This window comes from Heliangelus exortis, chromosome 5 (genome assembly GCF_036169615.1).
Source record: "Heliangelus exortis chromosome 5, bHelExo1.hap1, whole genome shotgun sequence".
NCBI lineage: Eukaryota > Metazoa > Chordata > Aves > Apodiformes > Trochilidae > Heliangelus > Heliangelus exortis.
This window is the reverse complement of record NC_092426.1, coordinates 38,367,144-38,387,365: the sequence shown is the minus strand read 5'-3', so window position 1 is coordinate 38,387,365 and position 20,222 is coordinate 38,367,144. Positions and strand designations below refer to the sequence as shown.

At 44.3% G+C, this 20,222-nt stretch overlaps 3 protein-coding genes across 8 annotated transcripts in view; 2 read left to right on the top strand and 1 right to left on the bottom strand.

Annotated features, from left to right (window-relative positions):
* The window catches only part of LOC139796560 (transmembrane protein 263-like), a 249,812-nt gene extending 244,104 nt beyond the window's left edge, over positions 1-5,708 (bottom strand). For 2 of the 6 annotated variants that reach the window (XM_071744755.1, XM_071744757.1), the window contains exons 1-2: positions 5,572-5,707; positions 3,301-3,361 (exon numbers count right to left, since the gene is read on the bottom strand). The gene's annotated coding sequence lies outside the window, so the exon portion shown is untranslated. The other 4 variants (XM_071744753.1, XM_071744758.1, XM_071744752.1 and 1 more) reach the window with 3 other exon arrangements.
* A 328-nt stretch (positions 5,709-6,036) lies between these two features.
* ZFYVE19 (zinc finger FYVE-type containing 19) lies at positions 6,037-19,115 on the top strand. Its single transcript, XM_071744744.1, has 11 exons — positions 6,037-6,296; positions 6,793-6,914; positions 8,904-8,957; positions 10,240-10,400; positions 11,503-11,648; positions 12,530-12,644; positions 14,068-14,277; positions 14,778-14,857; positions 15,497-15,607; positions 17,172-17,314; positions 18,600-19,115. Exons 1-11 carry the CDS (start codon positions 6,243-6,245, stop codon positions 18,670-18,672), a joined length of 1,269 nt encoding a protein of 422 aa, XP_071600845.1. The 5' UTR covers positions 6,037-6,242; the 3' UTR covers positions 18,673-19,115.
* Positions 18,795-20,222, top strand: part of SPINT1 (serine peptidase inhibitor, Kunitz type 1) — a 41,812-nt gene continuing 40,384 nt past the window's right edge. The window contains exon 1 of the mRNA XM_071744741.1: positions 18,795-18,923. The gene's annotated coding sequence lies outside the window, so the exon portion shown is untranslated. The remainder of the gene's footprint in view (positions 18,924-20,222) is intronic.

The window sequence follows — 20,222 nt, the reverse complement described above, 5'->3', positions numbered from 1 at the left end:
AATTTGCATCATGAATTATGGACAAAAATGTTCCTTGCTCATTGGATGCTTTTGCCTGAAACTTTCTGTCTGAAAGCTTTTTGTTATAGTGTTCCCATTGTTATGTTTTGTTAACATTGTTTTGTTAACATTTTGTTATAGTGTTCCCATTGCTGGTGTTGCATGGTAAAATACAACAGCAGAAATGAAAATATATAAGTAGATTTTCAAGAACTTCTAGTGTTGGATACATTGCCCATAAAGGTTCATTTCAATATGCTACAAAGCCAAGCTCATTTATAGAGTTCATGTAGGCACCTCAGCTTCACCTGGAAATCACCACTTCACATGGAAAGTGCAAACTGGGATTTTTGTACAGCACACAACTCAAAAATTGCACTAATCTGCTGAGAGATGAACCAGGTCAGGGAACAGATTTAGCTAAAAAAATGATTAAGAGTGGCAGGAACAAGCAGTGAGAAGGAATGGATTAAAGCACCTGTTGTTGCCACTTTGCTGCAACCTTAGTCAGGTATTGAAATTGTCCACGAGGTATTACCAAAACATGTTTTTAAATGAGGCCTGGAAACTTAATGTAAAGTATAAATGGAGCCAGTAACTTTGTTTTTGTAACTTTGGAGAACATACTAGGTGTGAAATTTCTTGTCTGGAGAGAAATCTTCCACCTCTCAGATGTCTGAAGAGGAGAAAGAAATCACAACTACAGACAAACCAACACTTTGCTTTGTCCACTGTGATTCTGTGACTTGATGTACTCAGAATTAATGCCAGTGCCAAACTGGAAAATGCCAAAATATAATAAAGAAGAAAATTTCTTGCTGCAGTTATGCCTTTGTGTAGAGGAGAAAATTCCAATTTGCTTTCCTGGTCCTAGGAAGGCAGCCAAGAAAATTTTGAATTATACTGACTTTTTGTTTTGGTTTTTTTTTTTAAGGATCTGTAATAAAGCACTGGTCAATTTGCACCCTCAGAAGAATGATAATTGATAATTTGTGAACATCAGGATCTTGAGCTTGCTTGCCTCGTGCATGCACAGCAAACTTTTGTAGCTTCTGTCTTCTAACAAAAAGTATTAATCTAATTTGGCTCCCTACTTGCACCTCCTTGGTGCAGCATGAGAGAAAATTAAACTCTATTTTTAGCCTTAACTTCAGACTGTACAAAGCTGATTTATTTCCCAAGTCTGAGGACTTTCCTGCTTACTCCAGGGGTGTTGGAACTAACTGACCTTTAAGGGTCCCTTTGAACTCAAACCATTCTATGTTTCTATGACTTTCATGAAGGTGCAAAAGTAATTATCCAATGACAGCTGTTATTGTATGCAAAGTTGAACGGGTCCCTAATTTAAATATGCAGTGCTGAACAGCATGCATGTTGCTAATTTGAATATTACTTTTGATTTCCTGCCTATGGTCTGGGGCTTTACACAGCTCCAATGTTCTAGATGTTCACAAATATTTGGTAAAGGAGTATGAGCAACATGTGGAAATAATAATATTCATAAAGCATATAGGAATATCAGTCTTGCAAACTGTCCCTAGAGATATGGCTTTAAGTAGGAGTCTGAGACACAGGAATGTGACTTGACCAGACTGCTTTATTTGTAAGCAAATCCTTCCTGCAGGAAAGTTATAAGCCCTAAAGGGATGCAGCTTGGCTAAAGACTCCAATCTCATTTGGTTTGAAAACATGAATTCAACAGTAATGGTGTAGAAAAACATTCCTGAATGTACAGACAGCAAGACAAGAGGGCACAAGAGGTCTCAAGTTGTGCCAGGGGAGGTTTAGGTTGGACATGAGAAAGAATTTCTTTACTGAGAGGGTGATCAGCCATTGGAATGGGCTGCCCAGGGAAGGGGTGGATTCTCCATCCCTGGAGATATTTCAAAAGAGCCTGGATGTGGCACTCAGTGCCATGGGCTGGGAACTGCAGCGGGAGTGGATCAAGGGTTGGACTTGATGAGCTCTGAGGTCCCTTCCAACCCAGCTGAATCTATGTAATATAATGTGATGATTACAGGGGCAACTAGGGCACCTAGTTGTGAGGGCAACTGGGCTGGTGAAGGGACTCAAGCATAGAACCTATGAGGAGAGGCTGAGGGAGCTGGGGGTGTTGAGGCTGGAGAAGAGGAGGCTCAGGGGAGACCTCATCACTCTCTCCAACTCCCTGAAAGGAGGTTGGAGCCAGGGGGGGGTTGGGCTCTTTTCCCAGGCAACTCTCAGCAAGACAAGAGGGCACAAGAGGTCTCAAGTTGTGCCAGGGGAGGTTTAGGTTGGACATGAGAAAGAATTTCTTTAGGGAGAGGGTGATCAGACACTGGAATGGGCTGCCCAGGGAAGGGGTGGATTCTCCATCCCTGGAGATATTTCAAAAGAGCCTGGATGTGGCACTCAGTGCCATGGGCTGGGAACTGCAGCGGGAGTGGATCAAGGGTTGGACTTGATGAGCTCTGAGGTCCCTTCCAACCCAGCCCATTCTATGATTCTATGATTCTATGATTTATGAGTTCTCTTAGGGATCCCTGTTATCTGCTTTCCTTAAGGGATATCCATATAAGCAGCACTTCCACACATGCTCCTAACCACCTCCTTACTCTCTGCAGATAGCAAAATCTTCAGCTTTCCTCTCATTATTGCTAAAATCTCTGCCTTCCTGCCAACAGCCTCCACTTAGTTATTCATTACTCATCTTTGATCTGTGGCCCACCACACAGGAAAATGCAAGATAAAAGGCATCCTGATGAATGACATCTTTCTTACAATGACTGCTGCTCATTTTTACTTGCAGTTAGTTGTGAAACTTAAATGGAGAAGCTGTAGAACTCACAAAGCCTGTAAAGACCTTAGGCATCCCTAACTGCACAGTGTTAAGGGGACTTGCATCTTACAAAAAATACTCCTACCACAACAGGCATTGCCCATAGACAAAATGATTTATAAGTTTGCTATTAACATTCATATTTTGAGATATATGAATTAAGAGTGACCAGCCAGTAGGTCCAATGAACAGTCTACCTAAAAGTATAGGATTCAAACACCACCATAGAAGGATTTTGAGAGGATCTAATGAAAGTTCAGCATTCACTTAACACAACCTTGACATCCACCATGTAAAAATTTAACCTTAAAAGAGAGGTATCTAGCAGTAATTATGTGTGTGTTCCCATATATGTACATACCTCATGACAGAAACAGATATGACCTTAATTGTGTACAGATCCATGCTAAGAGAGACCCATTTCTACAACCTTGTGTGTGTGGAAGAGACAAGAGCATTTGTGTCATGTATTCCAATCTTACCTGCTTTGAGACTCTCCAGGTTCCTATCTTGGAGAGCCTTTAAGTGGAATACTTTGGTAATCTGTAAGAATCAGAACAGAGATCTGTCAGTTACAGATAAAAACAGCCAGGAACAAAGCACTACAGAAACACACAAGAATGTACTACTCATAAGTGGGTTTTTTTGTGTTCAATTTAAAGTGCATTTCCCTTACATAAGTAAATAACTGTGACTGAGATGACACTTGCTTGCATGACTGGGACTCCAGTGCCTGACAGAAAATAATTCCCAGCTTTTGGCATGCTGGTAGTGTAGTTGGTTCTTCATCTAGAAAAAGATCAGCCTACTGAAAGAGCAAGAGAGTACTGAAATTCACTTTTCACTTTCACCATGGTTATGATCTCTTCTGTTTATCACACTGAACTGCAAGGAGAAACACTACAGCCTGGGACCCTTAGCAGGCAGATCATCACATTTTTAATTAATTTGAACTTTTCCAGACCTGAAGCTTTACTTCTAAATGTGTTCCATTGCAGTAATCAAGCTCCAAGATTATCAAGGCCAAGTCTTTATACACTGGGGCACAGTTTCACAGCAAGTTAAAGAAGAACACAGTGTTCACAGCTGCCACTGTGTAGAGCAGAGAATGTACAAGGTTCAAGAGTGGAGTTTGGCAAGGAGAAGACATGTGAACCAAAGACCATTTAATCCCTCCTGCACTTCAGATAGAAATTTAAAAAAACCTCATGGGCTAAGTCATCACATAAACATTTTAATAATAAAGATTTTAATAATCTGAATTCCCTCTATCGTGGGAAACATCTGCAGGCAAGGGAAGAAACAAGTAAAAGCTGCTGCTGGTCCCCTGCCAAATTGGCTTTTGGGTGCAGGAGCTCCAAGTGTGGGGTCCGGGCCCCCTCTGGTGGGCAGGAGGAGGGGAAGGTGAGGGCACCTCTCTCGCCTCCAGCCCCGGGAGAGGGCGGGATTCTGCCCCAAAGAGAAGGCAAAATCGTAGGAAGTATTTTGAGGAAATTTTGTGAGAATTGCGGTTTATATTTTTCTCTATTCCTTGCTTAATGCCTACAGTACCTAAAATTTCACAGATTCACAGCACTGTCATGGTTGGAAAAAACCTCTAAAGCTCACCCTGTCCAACAGTCAGGGTGATTTCTTTCCAGGTGATCTCCAATAAAATTGCTGGACAAAAGTGCAGCTTCCAAGTTTGATGCAGTTGTCCTCCTAATCATGGAATCACAGAACTATCAGAGCTGGAAGGGACCTCCAGAGATCACCTCAGCCAACTCTCCAATTAAACCAGGATCCCCTAAAGCACATTACACAGGACTGAATCCAGGTGGGGTTTGAATATTTCCAGAGAAGGGGACTCCACAACCTCCTTGGGCAGCCTGGTCCTGTGCCTTGTCACCTTCACAGTAAAGAAGTTTTTTTAAATGGAACTTCCTGTGTTCCAGCTTGTGCCCATTGCCCCTCATCCTGGGAACTACTGAGAAGAGTTTGGCTCCATCTTCGTTGCTCCCACCCTTTAGAGACTTTTAGATATTCAGAAGGTCTCTCCTCAGCCTTTAGGTCTCTCCTCAGCCTTCTCTCCAGGCTTAAGTCCCAGCTCTCTCAGCCTTTCCTCACAAGAAAAATGCTCCAATCCACTAATTGTTGCCCTCCTCTGGACTCAATGTTCTTTACAATTTAAAAAACCCAAAAGCTTGAGGGGAAAAACCCCGTTTTTTTTTGTTTTTGTTTTTGTTTTTTTTCCTTTGAATTTAGTTTTGTTCACATATATCTTACTTCCTTGAAGAGATGACTCAGTCCCATTTAATTATCTAGGTCTTTAGATGTGTGGACATATCTATTAAACTGGAAAGAATGCAAAATGTAATACCAAACCCACACAATTAACAAGGTGACTCATGGTACTTGGGACAACCATCAGGAACCTTTTTTTTTTCACAAACACCGAATACAGGACATTGGCTTCTGAAGCCATGCAAACAAATGTTGGCAGAAAGCATTGGCTGGGGCTGAAAGGAGTTTTGCAGCTCAGCTTCTTTCATCTTCTTCTGAACCAAGATCTTAAAGCACACACAAAAAACCACCAAACAAAAACCAAACAAAAAAAAAGCCCAACTTTTTGTATTATTAACACCCACCAACAGCAAAGATGCCAACACCACGCTATGGCTGCTATACCAGGAGTATGGCACACACAGATGCCATAATGAAACTGTTGTGGGCAATACCTGAACTACACAACCCTGCCGGCCCCCCCCTCCCACCTCAGGACTGGCGATATTTCGATATTTTTCGTCAAATTGCCAGCAGCGAGCACCCGCCCAAAAAACCCAGGCCTAGGCACAAGGCCCCTGATGCGGGGCAGCGATTCCCCCAGTCCCCTCCTAACCCGTTGCCAGGGGCAACCGATGGCCCCGCCCACCACTCGCCCCTCTTCCTGCGCGCTGCCTGCTGGGAAATGGAGTCTTCCCGGGCCTCGCCCACCCCGCTCTGCGGGCAGGGACAGCGGCACCAGACTACAGGTACCATAATGCATAGCGCGGCAGAGCCGGATGTTTTCAGGCGCTGAGAAGGACCGAGTGGCTTCCGGCAGGTAGGGCGCCGGGTGCCGCGCGGTATCCTGGGTAGTGTAGTTTGTGCAGCCGGCGAGTCCTGTTAGGTGGAGGGGAGGAGCTGGCTCAAAGGACTACAACTCCCATGGGGCTGTGCGTCCCCGCGGGGCGCGGTGCCGCGCCTCGCACTCTCAGTGTGTGTGTGTGGGGAGGAGGGGGACGGGCGCTGCGTCCGTCTCCCCTTTGCTGATCCATCACTTCGCTGTCGCGCTTCCCGGTGAAAAAAGAGATCCGGGCGGGGAGAATTATGGAGCTCGGGATGGTGGGGGGACAGCGCGGTGCCTGAGCGCCCCGCGGGGCAGGGAGCAGGCGGCGGTCGCGCCATGGATGGCCGGTGCTATGGGTGCGCCTCCAAATTCTCTGTCTTCAAGAAAGAGGCAAGTCCGGCTTGTGCGGGGGTCCAAGCGGGAACCCGGGGAGCCGTCCTGGGCTCCGAGATGTGCCCGTCGGGCAGTATCGTGGTGTTGTCCCCCTGGGCTTACAGAGTGGTGCCTGTGTCTTTATGGGCGATCACAGAAAAAAAAAAAAAAAAAGAAAAGCAAGAAAATAAAAAAGGCACTAAATGTCATCCCTCCAATCCAATATTCGGTCCTTGTTTTGTAGGATTTCCGTGTTTGCAGTTTATTCTGTAGTGGGGTGGAGTGGTGTCTGCTCCTTGCAGGGGTGATGTGCTGGTGCTCAAAGGTTCTTGAGCATCTCAGTATCTTCAGCACCAGATAATGATACAGGAAAAAAAAAAAACACTGTAACCCCAGCGTCATTTTTAGAGCGCCTTGGCGTGGGCTTTTCTACAGAATACAGCGAGGCAGAGCAGTGGGGTGTTTGTGGTGAATGGGGGATGAAGCCCTCTCCTCCCCTTCTGTTTCTCTGCAGTGTGGATGCAAGAACTGTGGACGCTTGTTCTGCTCAGCCTGCCTTGGCTTCAGTGCTGTTGTTCCCCGCTGTGGAAACACCCAGCAGAAGGTGTGCAAGCAGTGTCATGGCAAACTGACTGGGTAAGACAGGAGTGCTTCTTCACCCAAACACAATATCCTGCTTTCTTTCTTCGTTTTGCAGCCCAGTGTTGCAGGGCTCTGCAGGAGAGGTGTGCCTTGCACCTCTGCACTGTGAGCTGGAGTGTCAAGCCAGGCCATTACTGAGCTGTGAGCATCTGAAGAAGTAGCAGGAGCACAAGGATACACCAGAACCCCTCTCACAACCTTGTTTTTCTACGCCTTCATCTTTCTCTTGCACTTCACCTGCCTCTCATCCTCTCTTTTCTCATATAATAAGGCATTTTCGCCAGCAAGTGGGGGATTTTCTGGCTCTGCTGGTGTCTAAAGGAGAAGAGCCTCTCATTAGCAAATGTCTTCGTTTCAGAAGCACGGGCTCATGGAAGCAGTGTGAGCTGTTGATGCTGAAAGTACAGTATTCAGTCTCTGAGCTTTGAAATTTCCTTTTACAACTCCAAAGCCATTAAAAAACAGAGCAACCTTTCTTTTGGGTTTGGTTTTTGTTTGTTTGTTTGTTTGTTTTTGTTTTGTTGGCATTTTTTTCCCCCATCTGTTTGCAAAATATATCAGTACTATAGTGTTACAGCAGAAAAAAGTCCTCCCTGTCTGGATAGCACATAGATAATATAGATAATATAGATAATATACATATAATATATATATATGTAATATAGATAATACAGATAACATTCATATAATATCTATATATAATATAGATAATATAGATAACATACATATAATATATAATATATATACCATATATAATATATATTGACATACATATTATATTTATTATATATAATATAAATATATACAATATATTATATACTACATATAATATATATTATATAAACATAATATATAATATAGTATATATTTGTTACATAGATATATAAAATATACATTATATATTATATATGGTATATATAATATATATATTATTTATATTATAAATGTATAGAATATATTTATAATTATATATGATATATAATGTAATATAATTTATATAATGTAATATACAATATATATTAATATATTATATATTATATATTATATATGTAATTATAATATACATAATTATATATAATATATATAATTATATATAATATATATTATACTATATGTAATATATTCATATTATATATTATATGTAATATAATGTAATATATAATATAATGTAGTATATATAATATAAATATATATTATATATTATATATATATAATATATATATATATAGTGTATAATATATGCAAGCTGCAGCTCTGAAAGCCACATGTATAGTTGTTCTTCATGCACGTAGCTTCCAGAACTGAAACCTTAGAACTGGAAAGCAGCCCAACAATGTTGCATTCATTCTTTACTGTGCTGGCCCTGGCACAGCACAGGTGCCTCAGCAGCTGTGACCTCTAAGAACAAATAAAAATATGCCAACTGCCTGACATAAGTGTGTAGTTTAGCAGCTCTACCTGTGTGCAGCAAAGTAGAAGATAGTTACACAAGCATTCAAGTGTGCTAGAAGATGTTGTGGTGATACTAGCAGTTGTATAATAATTCTTTTAACATCTTGTTTAGCCTGTGCATTATATAATTCTCTGCTTGTTGCATGCCACAGCTCCTTTCAGGGTGTTATGCTGCATGGAAGCTAATTGCACTGAGAGTCATGCCTAACTGGGCTCTGCTCTCTGAACTGGGAGGAGGCTGTGGGAGGCAAGGGTATTGCAGCCCCTGCTCCACTGGATCACTGGTGACCATGTTAAATCACATTTTGTCCAGATGCAAAAGAACTGGACCAAAGGACTAGAAATGAAGTGCCCTGCTGTCCCAGGCATCTTCGTGCCTTCCATAAGCTCATCTCTCTCTGTAGGAGGTTATGAAAGAGGCTGGACTGGAAGGTTGAGAAACTTACAGTGATTCATCTTGAGTTGAGAGCATGGTGACTGAAGCATTGCCAGTACCTTGGGTTCAAAGAAATTCTTGCTTTTGTCTTTCAGAGAGGGATCTCAAAGCAGTTCTGCAAAATGGTCACCACCAGAAAACTACAAAAAGTGAGTTGCACTTGCAGTAAGGTGTTTGTTTCTGCTGCAGAGTAACATTTCAGGCCCTCACTTCTCTACCCCTGTGGAGACCAGAAAAAGTGGGGTTTGTGATGGAGACACTTGCTTGTTTGTAATTAAATTAAGGATGAAGGTTTTGCTCGTTGGGTTTTCCCTTTTTATGGGGAATTGTCACGGTTTAACACTGGCCCGGCAATTAAACCGAGTGACAGACGCTCTCTATTAATCTCTCTCTCCTTCCTGATAAAGAAAGGAGAGAGAATAAGGGAGAGAGACTTATGAGTTGGAAACTAAAATACACAACTTTAATGAAACAGTAACGATAAATAGGAAAAATTTACTAAATATATACAGATATACAGGAAAATGGATACCACGTTCCTTCCCCCTTTTCCCCCAATAACTCTCACATCCCCACTGAGGCTGCAGGGCAGCCCTGGGAAAGTCCAGGCTGGAATCCTGGAGTCAGCAGCAGTTGGGAACTGGAGGCAGGAACACACAGATATGGGCTGGGATGGATCAGGACCACAGGCAGGCAAACGGACGGGATCCTTCCAGGATGCTGGGTGAAGGAAGGGAAGCAGGAAAGGCAGGAAGGGCAGGCAGCCGGAAGCTGGAAGCAGGAAATCAATGGCTTGGCCCTCGTGATTCCCTCGAATTTATACTGAGTATGAGGTGTATGGGATGGAATACTCTGTTTGGTCAATTCTGGCATCTATCTTGTCTGTTCCTCCCCAAAGGAGGGCTGCAGGTGGGACCTCTTTATGTTTTCTTCAGAGCTGAGCAGTGCCCTTGGCTCTGCACACCAGTCTCTAGCAGTAACTATAAACATCAAGTGTTATCAGTCCTAGAAACACACACTGTCTGAGAAACTTGCTGTTAATTTCAGCAAGTGCAACTACTTACAAGAGACTTAGCTAAAAGCAAAAGTACAAGAGAGAAAATCACCTCTATCCTGGCCCAAACCAGGACAGGAATGAAGTCTGTGCTTTTCAGAACTGACTCCTGGCCAGCCACCTGCCTACATTTATCCATGGCTGACTGGGGTTGGCTTGGAAACAGGAACCTGGTAGTCAAATGTTCCTTGTCTCCTTGGAAGTGATGGCAGGTGTGTTATTCCTGTGAGCTATGGTGCAGGAAGGAGTGTTTCTCTTCTGTTCTACACTGATGTTCTTCAAACAGTCTGCTGAGTTCACACAGGGAATGTTTTCATATCTCAGGGTTTAAACCTTTGTTCTCAGCTGCTGTGTCTTTTTTTCCATCCTTGTCACAGGCGTGTTGCAGCTTTTGAGGCTCAGCAGAACCAACTGAAAGAGCAACAAAGGACAACTGCAAAGCCCTCAGGTCAAAAATGCTCCAGATACAAAGGGCTCTCAAAAGAGGATAGAGCTATTGCAGAGAGACTGGAGAGGCTCAGGGAGGAAAGGAAACCAAGTGAGTTTTGGAGAGTACTGGAGATACCTTGGGTGGGAACACTGCTATGTGGGAAACATGGAACCTGGAGGGAGAGGGAAACATGGAACCTGGAGGGAGAGGGCTTTCAAAACCTGCCTTTTGAGGGAAATACATTTGGACAGAGCATCCAGACTCTGCTGCCACAGTGGCCAAATTCTACAGTGATTTTAGAATAATGTTCCAGTTTCTTTTTGCTTATTGCCTTGAAACTGCTTCTCAGTTTTGGGGCAGTATCACACCTGTAAAGTCACTTTCATGTTTTCCATTGTTTGGGGTGAAACCTGTGTAGAGCCCAGTGAGGACAGAATGAAATTAGGGTCTTTGGCCAAACTCTTTTGCAGGAGGTTTCCTGTGGGTCATTGTCCTGGGCAACAGCAACCCTGTCTCTGTGGGACTGTGTTCTGTCCAGCCTTGCCTTAGAGAGGAAAAAAAGGGCTCTCATCCCAGCCCACATTTGTCAGGTTCTGGGACAGCCTTGTGGTGGTTGTGGGAGAATAAACTATTTATAAAATGGTAATGGGATAGGAAAAGGGAAAGCACCCACTGCAGAGTGGTGACCAGATTATTGTGGAATCTTTTCACTTGGAAAAGACCTTTGAGATGATTGAGTCCACCCATCAACCCAACAGTGCCAAGTCCACCACTAAACCATGTCCCTAAGCACCCCATCTCCATGTCTTTTAAATACCTCCAGACACAGTGACTTAAACACTTCCCTGGGCAGCCAGTTCCAGTGCATGATAACTTTCTCAAAGAATTTTTCCTAATACTCAGTTTAAACCTACCCTGTTGCAAGTTGGGATTATTTTCTCTTGTCCTATTAAGTGTTGGGGGAGTATTTTAGTCTGATATACCTAGGATTACATCAAGGGGTGTGGGACCAATGGGCTGTACTGCCTAAATGACTTCTCTGCCTCTCCCTAGTGTCCTAAGTCATCTGACTGCCAAACAATGGTACCCTAATATTTGCCTTATGGCTAGGAGAGAAACTCTGATCAGGCAAGGATTGGGAAGGAAGAGTGAAGCCTTTGGCTTTCAGTAATGAGAGTAATCTCCTCCCTTGGGTTTTTCCAAATTGCAGAGTCCATCCCTACTCAGGCTGAGATTGAAGCTAGGCTGGCTGCCCTGAAGGAGGACTCCTGGGGACCTGTTCCATCCACACAGGAGATGGAGGACCGCTTGGCTGTGCTGCAGGGCAGAGATCCTCCTTCCCTGGCTCCCAGGCCTGTAAGCTCCCTCAGCTCTTCAGCCAGTGATGTATTTCAAGCTGATAATGTGCTGTCCCAGCACATCAGCTGTTCTTCTTTTTTGGCATTTTTGTGTCTGAGTGGCTCCCTTAAGAAATGTCCATCTCCTGATGGTGTTGTTGCTCCAGAAGCAAATGGCCAGGCTTTTCCACTTCACTGCTTCAGTTTGAATACACTATTTTCTTTAGCTCTTGTCTATTTTAAACAGTAGATGATGAGTTTTTTTCTCTCAATCCATTTGTATGCCTGAGTGGCCTGGTATTTTTTTTGGAGCTGTTTGTCTGTGGGGTTTATCAGCCCTACCTTCTAATTGTATCTTGTAGGTGCTGCTGCATCCCAGCTGGGCAAGATCCTATTAATTATTCCAGAAATGGAAGCACAGAGTGGTTACTCAGAGATTGCAGAGGAATGAGTTGGATATGTGCCTTCAAAGCCTAGATGAATTATCTTTTCCCTGATAAATTGTTTCTTCATGCTGCTCTTTCAGCAGTGCTACACACCCAGCTGTTTTTATAGGTCTCAGTGAGGCTGCTGGATGGTACTGTTGAGAGTGGCACTTTTTTACACTGGAGGTAGTGGCAGAGCTGGGGTTGGGACCCAGCAGCACGTGCTCCTGCACATTCAGTGCTACTGCCTGATTTGCATGACTGCTTTTAGAGCTGTGTGTGTTCAGCACCTCTGAGAATGAAGCCCTGAGAGTCTTATACCAGGTATCCATAAGCTGAGACTCCCAAGGTCAGTGGATGCATCATTTTATGTTGCTCCCACCTGAGGGATGATCTTGGTTACCAAACTTTCTCTTTGACTGAGTCTGTCTTTTTACTCTCATTTGCCATTTCCCATGCCTTTCTTGTTTCTTAGGTTCACCAGCCTCCTGATACCAGAAGTCTGGTCCAGCAGACCAATGACCTCTTAACTCAACTGTCTGAGGAAGTTGCCATTGATGAGCATTACAGACCAAGAGTCCAGCCTCAAGGTACCTATTAGGGCTTCCAAAGACCCATTTCTGTCTAATAATGTATGTGCTATGGTGAGAAAGCAATATGTGCCTCCCTGTGCACACAGGTGAGCTGAGTGTCCAGTTTGTCCTTGTCTCCCACAAAAACTCCCAAATTGACCAAGGGCAGCCATCAGGCTCCATAGTGTGTTTCCTTGTGTTTGTGCAGAGACAGTTCCTTCTTCTCAGGGTTGTATTATTCACTCTGTTTCTCTAAGGTGACCCTTCCCTGGGATGGAGCTGTTGCTACTCCTAACACACCTGTGCTCTGTTCCAAAACATCAAATCTGAGATCCCATTATCATAGAATCATAGAATGGGCTGGGTTGGAAGGGACCTCAGAGATCATCAAGTCCAACCCTTGATCCACTCCCGCTGCAGTTCCCAGCCCATGGCACTGAGTGCCACATCCAGGCTCTTTTGAAATATCTCCAGGGATGGAGAATCCACCCCTTCCCTGGGCAGCCCATTCCAATGGCTGATCACCCTCTCCATAAAGAAATTCTTTCTAATGTCCAACCTAAACCTCCCCTGGCACAACTTGAGACCTCTTGTGCCCTCTTGTCTTGCTGAGAGTTGCCTGGGAAAAGAGCCCAGCCCCCCCCTGGCTCCAACCTCCTTTCAGGGAGTTGTAGAGAGTGATGAGGTCTCCCCTGAGCCTCCTCTTCTCCAGCCTCAACACCCCCAGCTCCCTCAGCCCTTCCTCACAGGACTTGTGCTGGATCCCTTCCCAGCCTCCTTGCTCTTCTCTGGACCTGCTCCAGCACCTCAATCTCCTTCCTGAGCTGAGGGGCCCAGAACTGGACACAGGACTCAAGCTGTGGCCTCCCCAGGGCTGAGCACAGGGGCAGAATCCCTTCCCTGGACCTGCTGGCCACGCTGTTCCTGAGCCAGCCCAGGATGCCATTGGCCTTCTTGGCCACCTGGGCACACTGCTGGCTCCTCTTCAGCTTCCTGGCAATCCAGACTCCCAGGTCCCTTTCTGCCACTCTGTGCCCAGCCTGGAGCTCCCCATGGGGTTGTTGTGTTGAACCTCATCCCGTTGGAATCAGCCCAACTCTCCAGTCTGTCCAGGTCCCTCTGCAGAGCCCTCCTGCCTTCCAGCTGATCCACACTCCCCCCCAGCTTGGTGTCATCTGCAAATTTGCTGGTGATGGACTCAATCCCCTCATCTAAATCATCTATAGAGATATTAAACAGACCTAGCTGCAATGCTTTCTCTGTAACCTCACTAAAAGACAGATTAGCTCACTTTTCTTGCCTTCGTGTGCAGTGTGGGTCCTCCTGTGCCACGTCTTCTCCCACTGCTACCCAGATACAGGATGAGCAGCAAGCCGCTCTCAAGTTTTCTGTGCCCAAGCAGCATTGGAGTCATCAGCATGTTCTGTGTGTCTCTTTGCAGGAGTTGGTAGCCAAATTTTGAATGATCTCAATCGGGAGAGTGAAGATTGTATCTGCCCTGCAGATTTGGATGCAAAACAGCTGGAAGAGGAGAAGAATAAGCTGCTGGCAGAAGCTGCTGCTGAGCTGCGGGAAGAGAACACGAGGAAGGAAAAGATCCTACAAATTGCCAAGAGACTGGCAGCACTCAGAGGAGAGGACCCAGAGAAAGGTGGGTAGAAGAACCCAGTGCCAGGAGAGGAACCAAGTTGCTGGGAAAGAATAATTTATTTTCTGAGAGGTGTTTATCCATTTAACTCCTCTGTTCTGTGAGAAACAAAGCGATTTGGTTCTGTCTGTAAAGCTGTATGGGTTGGTTCATTGTGAAATCAGTATGCAAGATCCTAGTTGAGGGCAAAGCCCAGAGCTGTAAGGCCAGACTGCTTTGTTGTGCACCCTTCCTTGAGATTATTAACCTCACCACAGCATGCTAGAATTAAGTTTTTAAAAGCAAAGCTGTAGTTTTGGTGCTGAATTTTTTCCTTCCCTCCTTAGTATTAAAAAACCCCCATTAACACACTTTTTGAGTAATCCCCATCTGAAGAGGACCTGTCTGTGCCAGAGCCAGAGTGCCAAAACAAGTTCACACTACAAAGGATTGTCTCTTGCATGTAAGTGGGCACAAGGCTTGGGGCAGGTGTGGTTACAGTCTCTTGTCTTTTACTCCTGCAGTGACACTGGAAACCTATTCACTCCCTGACAGTGATGAGGAAGTGGCTGAGGAGGAAGCCATTCACAGAGTGCTGAAACAGGTCAGAAGTGGCAGCTGGGGATTTGTTTATTTTCTTCTCCATTATTCCTAGTGTGTATGTTACCTGGTGAGCCTGCAAAGGGTGTATTTCTGTTCCTGAGCAGAGTTTCATTCCTTCCCCTCCTAGTGCTTTTCTAATTCTAGCTCCCACGGGCCATTCAGCTACAATGTTTGTGTGACAACATTAATTCTAGCCTGTCACATTGTCTTTCTCACTCATGCTTAGTGTTTCTCCTTTCCAGCCCCAGTGTACTGGTACTTACTCACTTGCATAATCTTTTCCCCCACCCAGCTAGAGCATGCTTGATGAAATGTGTCCTATTTAGTACAGCTTATCCCTAGATTTCCCTGCAAAATGTCCATGAATTGTATTCCAGGAAGACACAAGCTTTTTGTGCTTAAGTATCTGCCTGGTTGCAGACAGCATATGAGTGATTAGCATGATTTTGAAGGTCTACTGATACTGCAAAGCTGAAGCCCACTGGTGCTACAGTTCTGTTTAGACTGCTCACATCTGCCTGGTTAACACCAGCTGTATTCAGACCTGCCTCCTGATACTGCATGAGACTAAAGAGGAGGGCTTAGAGTCTAGAATGAGGCTCCCAGCTCTGTTGGAAACCAAAGGCTTCTTGTTTTCCAGCTAACAGAAGAAGCAGCCCTGGATGAAGCAAGTGGATTCAACATCCTTCCAGATCAGACCACCCTACCAGGACCCTCACAAGAGAACCCACATAAAAAAGCAAAGCAGAAGGTCAGTAAGCTGGTCAGGATCTCTTGAAATTGCCATGTTCCAGAGTCTCAGGAGAGAACAGTTCTGCAGCAAAGGTTTGCTGTATCCTAGGCTTCATGCAGGAAACAAACCAAGCAACCAGCTTCTCCAGAGCAGAGGAGCTGAGTGGTTTCTGCAAGGCTGACCAACCCTTAGCACAGCTCTGAGTCATTCTTCTACTTATAAAGTGAATTGCTCCCTGGGAACACAGTTCCTTTCAGGCTGGCTTTGTGCCAAGTGGCAAGGTGTCCTCTGAACCCAGAGGAATTAGCACAGACCTCACAAGATGGATATCAGAGAAGGAATGTGTAACTCACCAATATAATTAGACCAAGAAGGCCAAGGTCTTCTGAACCAGCCTAAGTGGGAGGCTTGCCAGTGCTTTCAGCATGTGCAGAAGAGAACCTCTAGATGGTAATTGACTGTCTGTGTTCTCATATAACATTGGAGGAAGAAATATCCTATGCTCAGGATGGGTTCCAGCCTATTACGAAAATACATGCACCTTCTTTAAGTATATTACAAGAATTAAGTGGACCTGTGACTCACAAACACCTGACATGCCTATCCCCAGAGGAAGAAATTATTTAATTGTGCATTTAATTCCTGCATTATATAAAATATCCATCTCATAGGTATGCACCTTGCATTTCTGGGATTACTGATATGAAAGATAGTGCCATCTTACTACTGCTGTGTTAGGAAGCTGCCTTTGCCAGTGTCCAATCACTGTGTAAACCAGAAGTCAATAGAAGACCTTATGGACAGATTTAGGTTGGATATTAGAAAGAATTTCTTTACTGAGAGGGTGATCAGACACTGGAATGGGCTGCCCAGGGAAGGGGTGGATTCTCCATTCCTGGAGATATTTCAAAAGAGCCTGGATGTGGCACTCAGTGCCATGGGCTGGGAACTGCAGCAGGAGTGGATCAAGGGTTGGACTTGATGATCTCTGAGGTCCCTTCCAACCCAGCCCATTCTATGATTCTATGATTTAAGATTATGATTTCAGAAGATATTTTTGGCTAAATCTATAGGAAGGGCTTTTTGGCAAATTGTGTCCTTTGTCTCCCAGTTTTCTTTCTGTAACAGGTACAAAACAACCCTCTCACCTCTCCACTGCTTTCCCTTCCCACGTAACTCCTTTCAGCAAAACTCTTTGATCCCTTATTTTTGCAGCAGGATTTGTTTGTCACTTGGTATTGCTGTGGTACCTGCCAGAAGCTCTGGGCTTCATTTAGTGAAGACACTAAATGAGTAAATTTCATAGACACTAAATGAGGGTGAATACCTGTTCACTTTCCAAGCAACACAGATTCATAAGCAAAGGAGTGCTTTGAGTTTTTATTAAACAATCTGGATACATGTGGAGCCAATCCTTGGGCTTTGGACAAGTTCATCTCACAGAGTTTTGATCAACAAAGAGTGAACCATGGAGGATGTGACGTGATCTTGGCCATCATGCACTACAATGAAAATCCTGTTTTGTCTCTGCTGGGGTTTGAATTATTCTCTGGGTTTTTGGTTTTTTTTTTCTGTGAATTAGACCCAAGCTCTAGCCACCACAGCTCTTTCTGGGGCAGATGGCAGTGAGGAGGATGAGTTACCCTGGTGCTGTATCTGCAATGAAGATGCCACCCTGCGCTGCCACGGCTGCGATGGGGACCTCTACTGCCAGCGCTGCTTTCGGTGAGTCCCAGAGGCAGATCCCAGGGAAGCTTGGCTGCTCTTATTCATTCTTCCTGCTGGGCAGCAAGCAGAGATAGTAGGAGGGAAGATTTGAGGAAACCTGAATGCTAGTAGTTAGAGAAATACTTTGTTTGATCACTAATTATCCCAGGCTTTAGGAATTAACCGGTCACAGGCAGAATTGTTCGCTCCGAACTGTTCCCCTGCATGTTTGGGCACATTGTTTGGGTGTTGTCTGGAGCAGCTGATGGACTGCTTTGCATGGGATGGGATAAGTGAGACCATTGTTCAGTGACTCCTATGGCTTGTTAGTATCATTGATGGGTGATGTGGGCTGGATTCCAGTAAGAAGAGAGATCAGGTCGCATTTTTTCCTGAGACGTTTTTTAGGTTGAGACTCTGCAGTCATAAACAATCTAAAAAATGCTTGTTGAAAGAAGTATGGACAACCCAGCAGCTATTAATCTTGGTTCTTAAACATCTGTTGCTTCATTTTTGACAAAAAAAGTAGCATGTCTTAGGTTTGGAGTGTTGATTCATTTGAATACAAAGCTGTCTCTCACAGCTTGTGTGGCTTCTCTTTTTCATGACTCTGAAGTATTGGGTAGTTGGCTGGGTTCTTAGAGTAGTGCTGAATGACATTTAAACAGCAGCATGCTAAGAATTTGGTTGAGATTGTAAGAGACTTTTGTGTATATTCTGTCATCTCCTGCAAACGTTTTTTGTAGAGAGATGGAAATAGAGTGGGGGAGAACATCTCAAAATGGTAAGAAAAATGTGACTGGCACTGTTAGTTGGTCAAAAGCAAAACAAACAAACTGAAATATCAGACAGCAAACATGAGTAAAATCAACAAAATCTCATCAAACATGAGAATCAACAGCCTGGCAGGTGAGTGAGTGTATCAGTTGCACACTGCAGATGGAAGCTTGTGTCTTTCTCAATACTGAGCATGCTTAAGAGAGCTTCCAGTACACTTCTGCATTTTAGCCACAATTATTTTTCAGAGCTGTGTGGAGCAGGCTGTCATTTTGACTTTTGCCACAGGAGCTGCTAAAGTGCCTGGGAATCACAGACACAATGCTGAAACTGAGCACCTCAGGGGTTTCTGTGGCCACCAAATACATTCAGCAGTTAGTCCAGATGGCTGCCAGTTGTTCCTCACAGGTAGCCTGTGGGATAGGTTTCTAGTTAGGAGCTGCTGGGAGGCATCTTGTGCAGTGGCTGAGGGTGAGCTCCTTGCATGGGTATTGACTTCTGACTGCATTTTGTGTTTGCTTCTCAGGGAAGGCCATGATGAGTTTGACCTCAAAGACCACCACACCTCCTGCTATCGTCTTCCTTGCAAGTCAAAGTGATCACACTCTTTGTGGGCAGAAAAGGAGATAGAAAACCAGAAAAGAGAGGAGTTGGCCAGCTGGGAAGAGTCCAAGTGGATTTGCAGCCAAAACGGGTGATGTTTTGGACAGTAAAGAATGTGCTGGAATCCAAGAGATGCTTGAAGGGCTTGTGGCTTTGTCCTCATCAATAACACCTGAGAAGTAGAGAGTTTGCTGTGCATGATTGAGGATGAGGAGGTGGATACAAGACTATAAATACAAACAGTAAGGTAATGAGGGTAGCAGTAAAGATGTGTATTTAAGGCAGTACTGACTGGCTGATAAGTAACTTCCTGCTTTTGCTAACAGCTTATACACTGGTTCAACAGGCAGCAAAGCACTTTCCACTAAGAAAGGTGTCTGTGTTGTGATCTCATGTGTGAGGAGAACTTCCAAAGCAAAATAAAAAAATATTTACAGAGGCCTGTGGTTAAAGTCTCTCTTGGAAAAATACCTAATAGCCTTTCACAAAGTGTTGCCCTCTTGTAATGGTAAGTAAAGTCCAGATTCAGTGGCTTACAGAAAAAAATGAAGGACCATGAAGTCATCAAAAATATTTGTGTTGTTTGGAAAACATGGAGGGGCTGCTCTGCCTCGATGGGCACTGTTGCTCATGTACTTGAAATGGGGGCTGCTTTGTGAAGGTCATCTGCTACAGATGCAGCCTTGTGATCTGCACTGTGGTGTGTGGGAGGTGCTATTCTGGAAGAGTTGTGTAGTAGTTAGAAAGTGGGGTTTAGCTCTATTTAGTATTTGGTCCCCTGGTAGGATAAAGATGTGACCTGTGTGATGTGTTTTGTCTGGCTATGAGAGAAGCTCTGTTTTCTGTGTTCATATCCCTCCCTGGAGACAGTCAGATGCAACGTGGGATTTGCCAGTGACAAAAGCACTGAGAATTGCTTCAAATACATGACTAAACTTGCCCTAAATTGGCTCTAATATCTCATCAGTATGAGCTATTCCCAGGACTATAATGTGACTTCAGAGACAGCTTCCTAAGGTTGACAAATTCCAAAGGCAAAAAAAAAAATCTAGCATTTGCCTTTGAGAGGGAGTTTCCAATGAATCTTGCCTCTCTGGTTTGCCTCTGCCATTCCCAGATGTCTGCCCTGCCTTTTAAGGCTCTGTAGGTGAGGTGGTGAAAAAGGATTTGCCTGTGCCTCAGCCTCCCCCAGTCACAGCAAATAAATTAAACTCCTGCTGAAGAGGAGTTTGTGTTAACATGCTGGACTGGATCAGGCCCTTCAACAGAAATCTGTCTCAGAAAATGCAGAATAGTAATACTCCAGGTTAACACACTGAAAAATGCAATCAAAGTGCCATCAAAAAAAAAAACAACCCTTTGTTACAAAGGGATGGCAAAACCTGACTTTTATGGAGGATCTTCCTCCTGGCAGTCCTTGCTTCACCAGTGCCTGTCTCTTTGGGACAGGTGGATTGGAAAACTACTGGAGCTGTTCTGATGCAGGAGCTCACAGTGAGCCCTCTGTCACACAAAAATTAAGTAGTTACTGAGGAGTGTGCAGTCT

Bases quoted from the DNA above. Each gene is read 5' to 3' on its own strand.
- ZFYVE19 (XM_071744744.1), top strand. From the start codon at position 6,243: ATGGATGGCCGGTGCTATGGGTGCGCCTCCAAATTCTCTGTCTTCAAG. The intron at 6,297-6,792 runs GCAAGTCCGGCT...GTTTCTCTGCAG, and splicing joins TCTCTGTCTTCAAGAAAGAG to TGTGGATGCAAGAACTGTGG. The intron at 8,958-10,239 runs GTGAGTTGCACT...TCCTTGTCACAG, and splicing joins CCACCAGAAAACTACAAAAA to GCGTGTTGCAGCTTTTGAGG.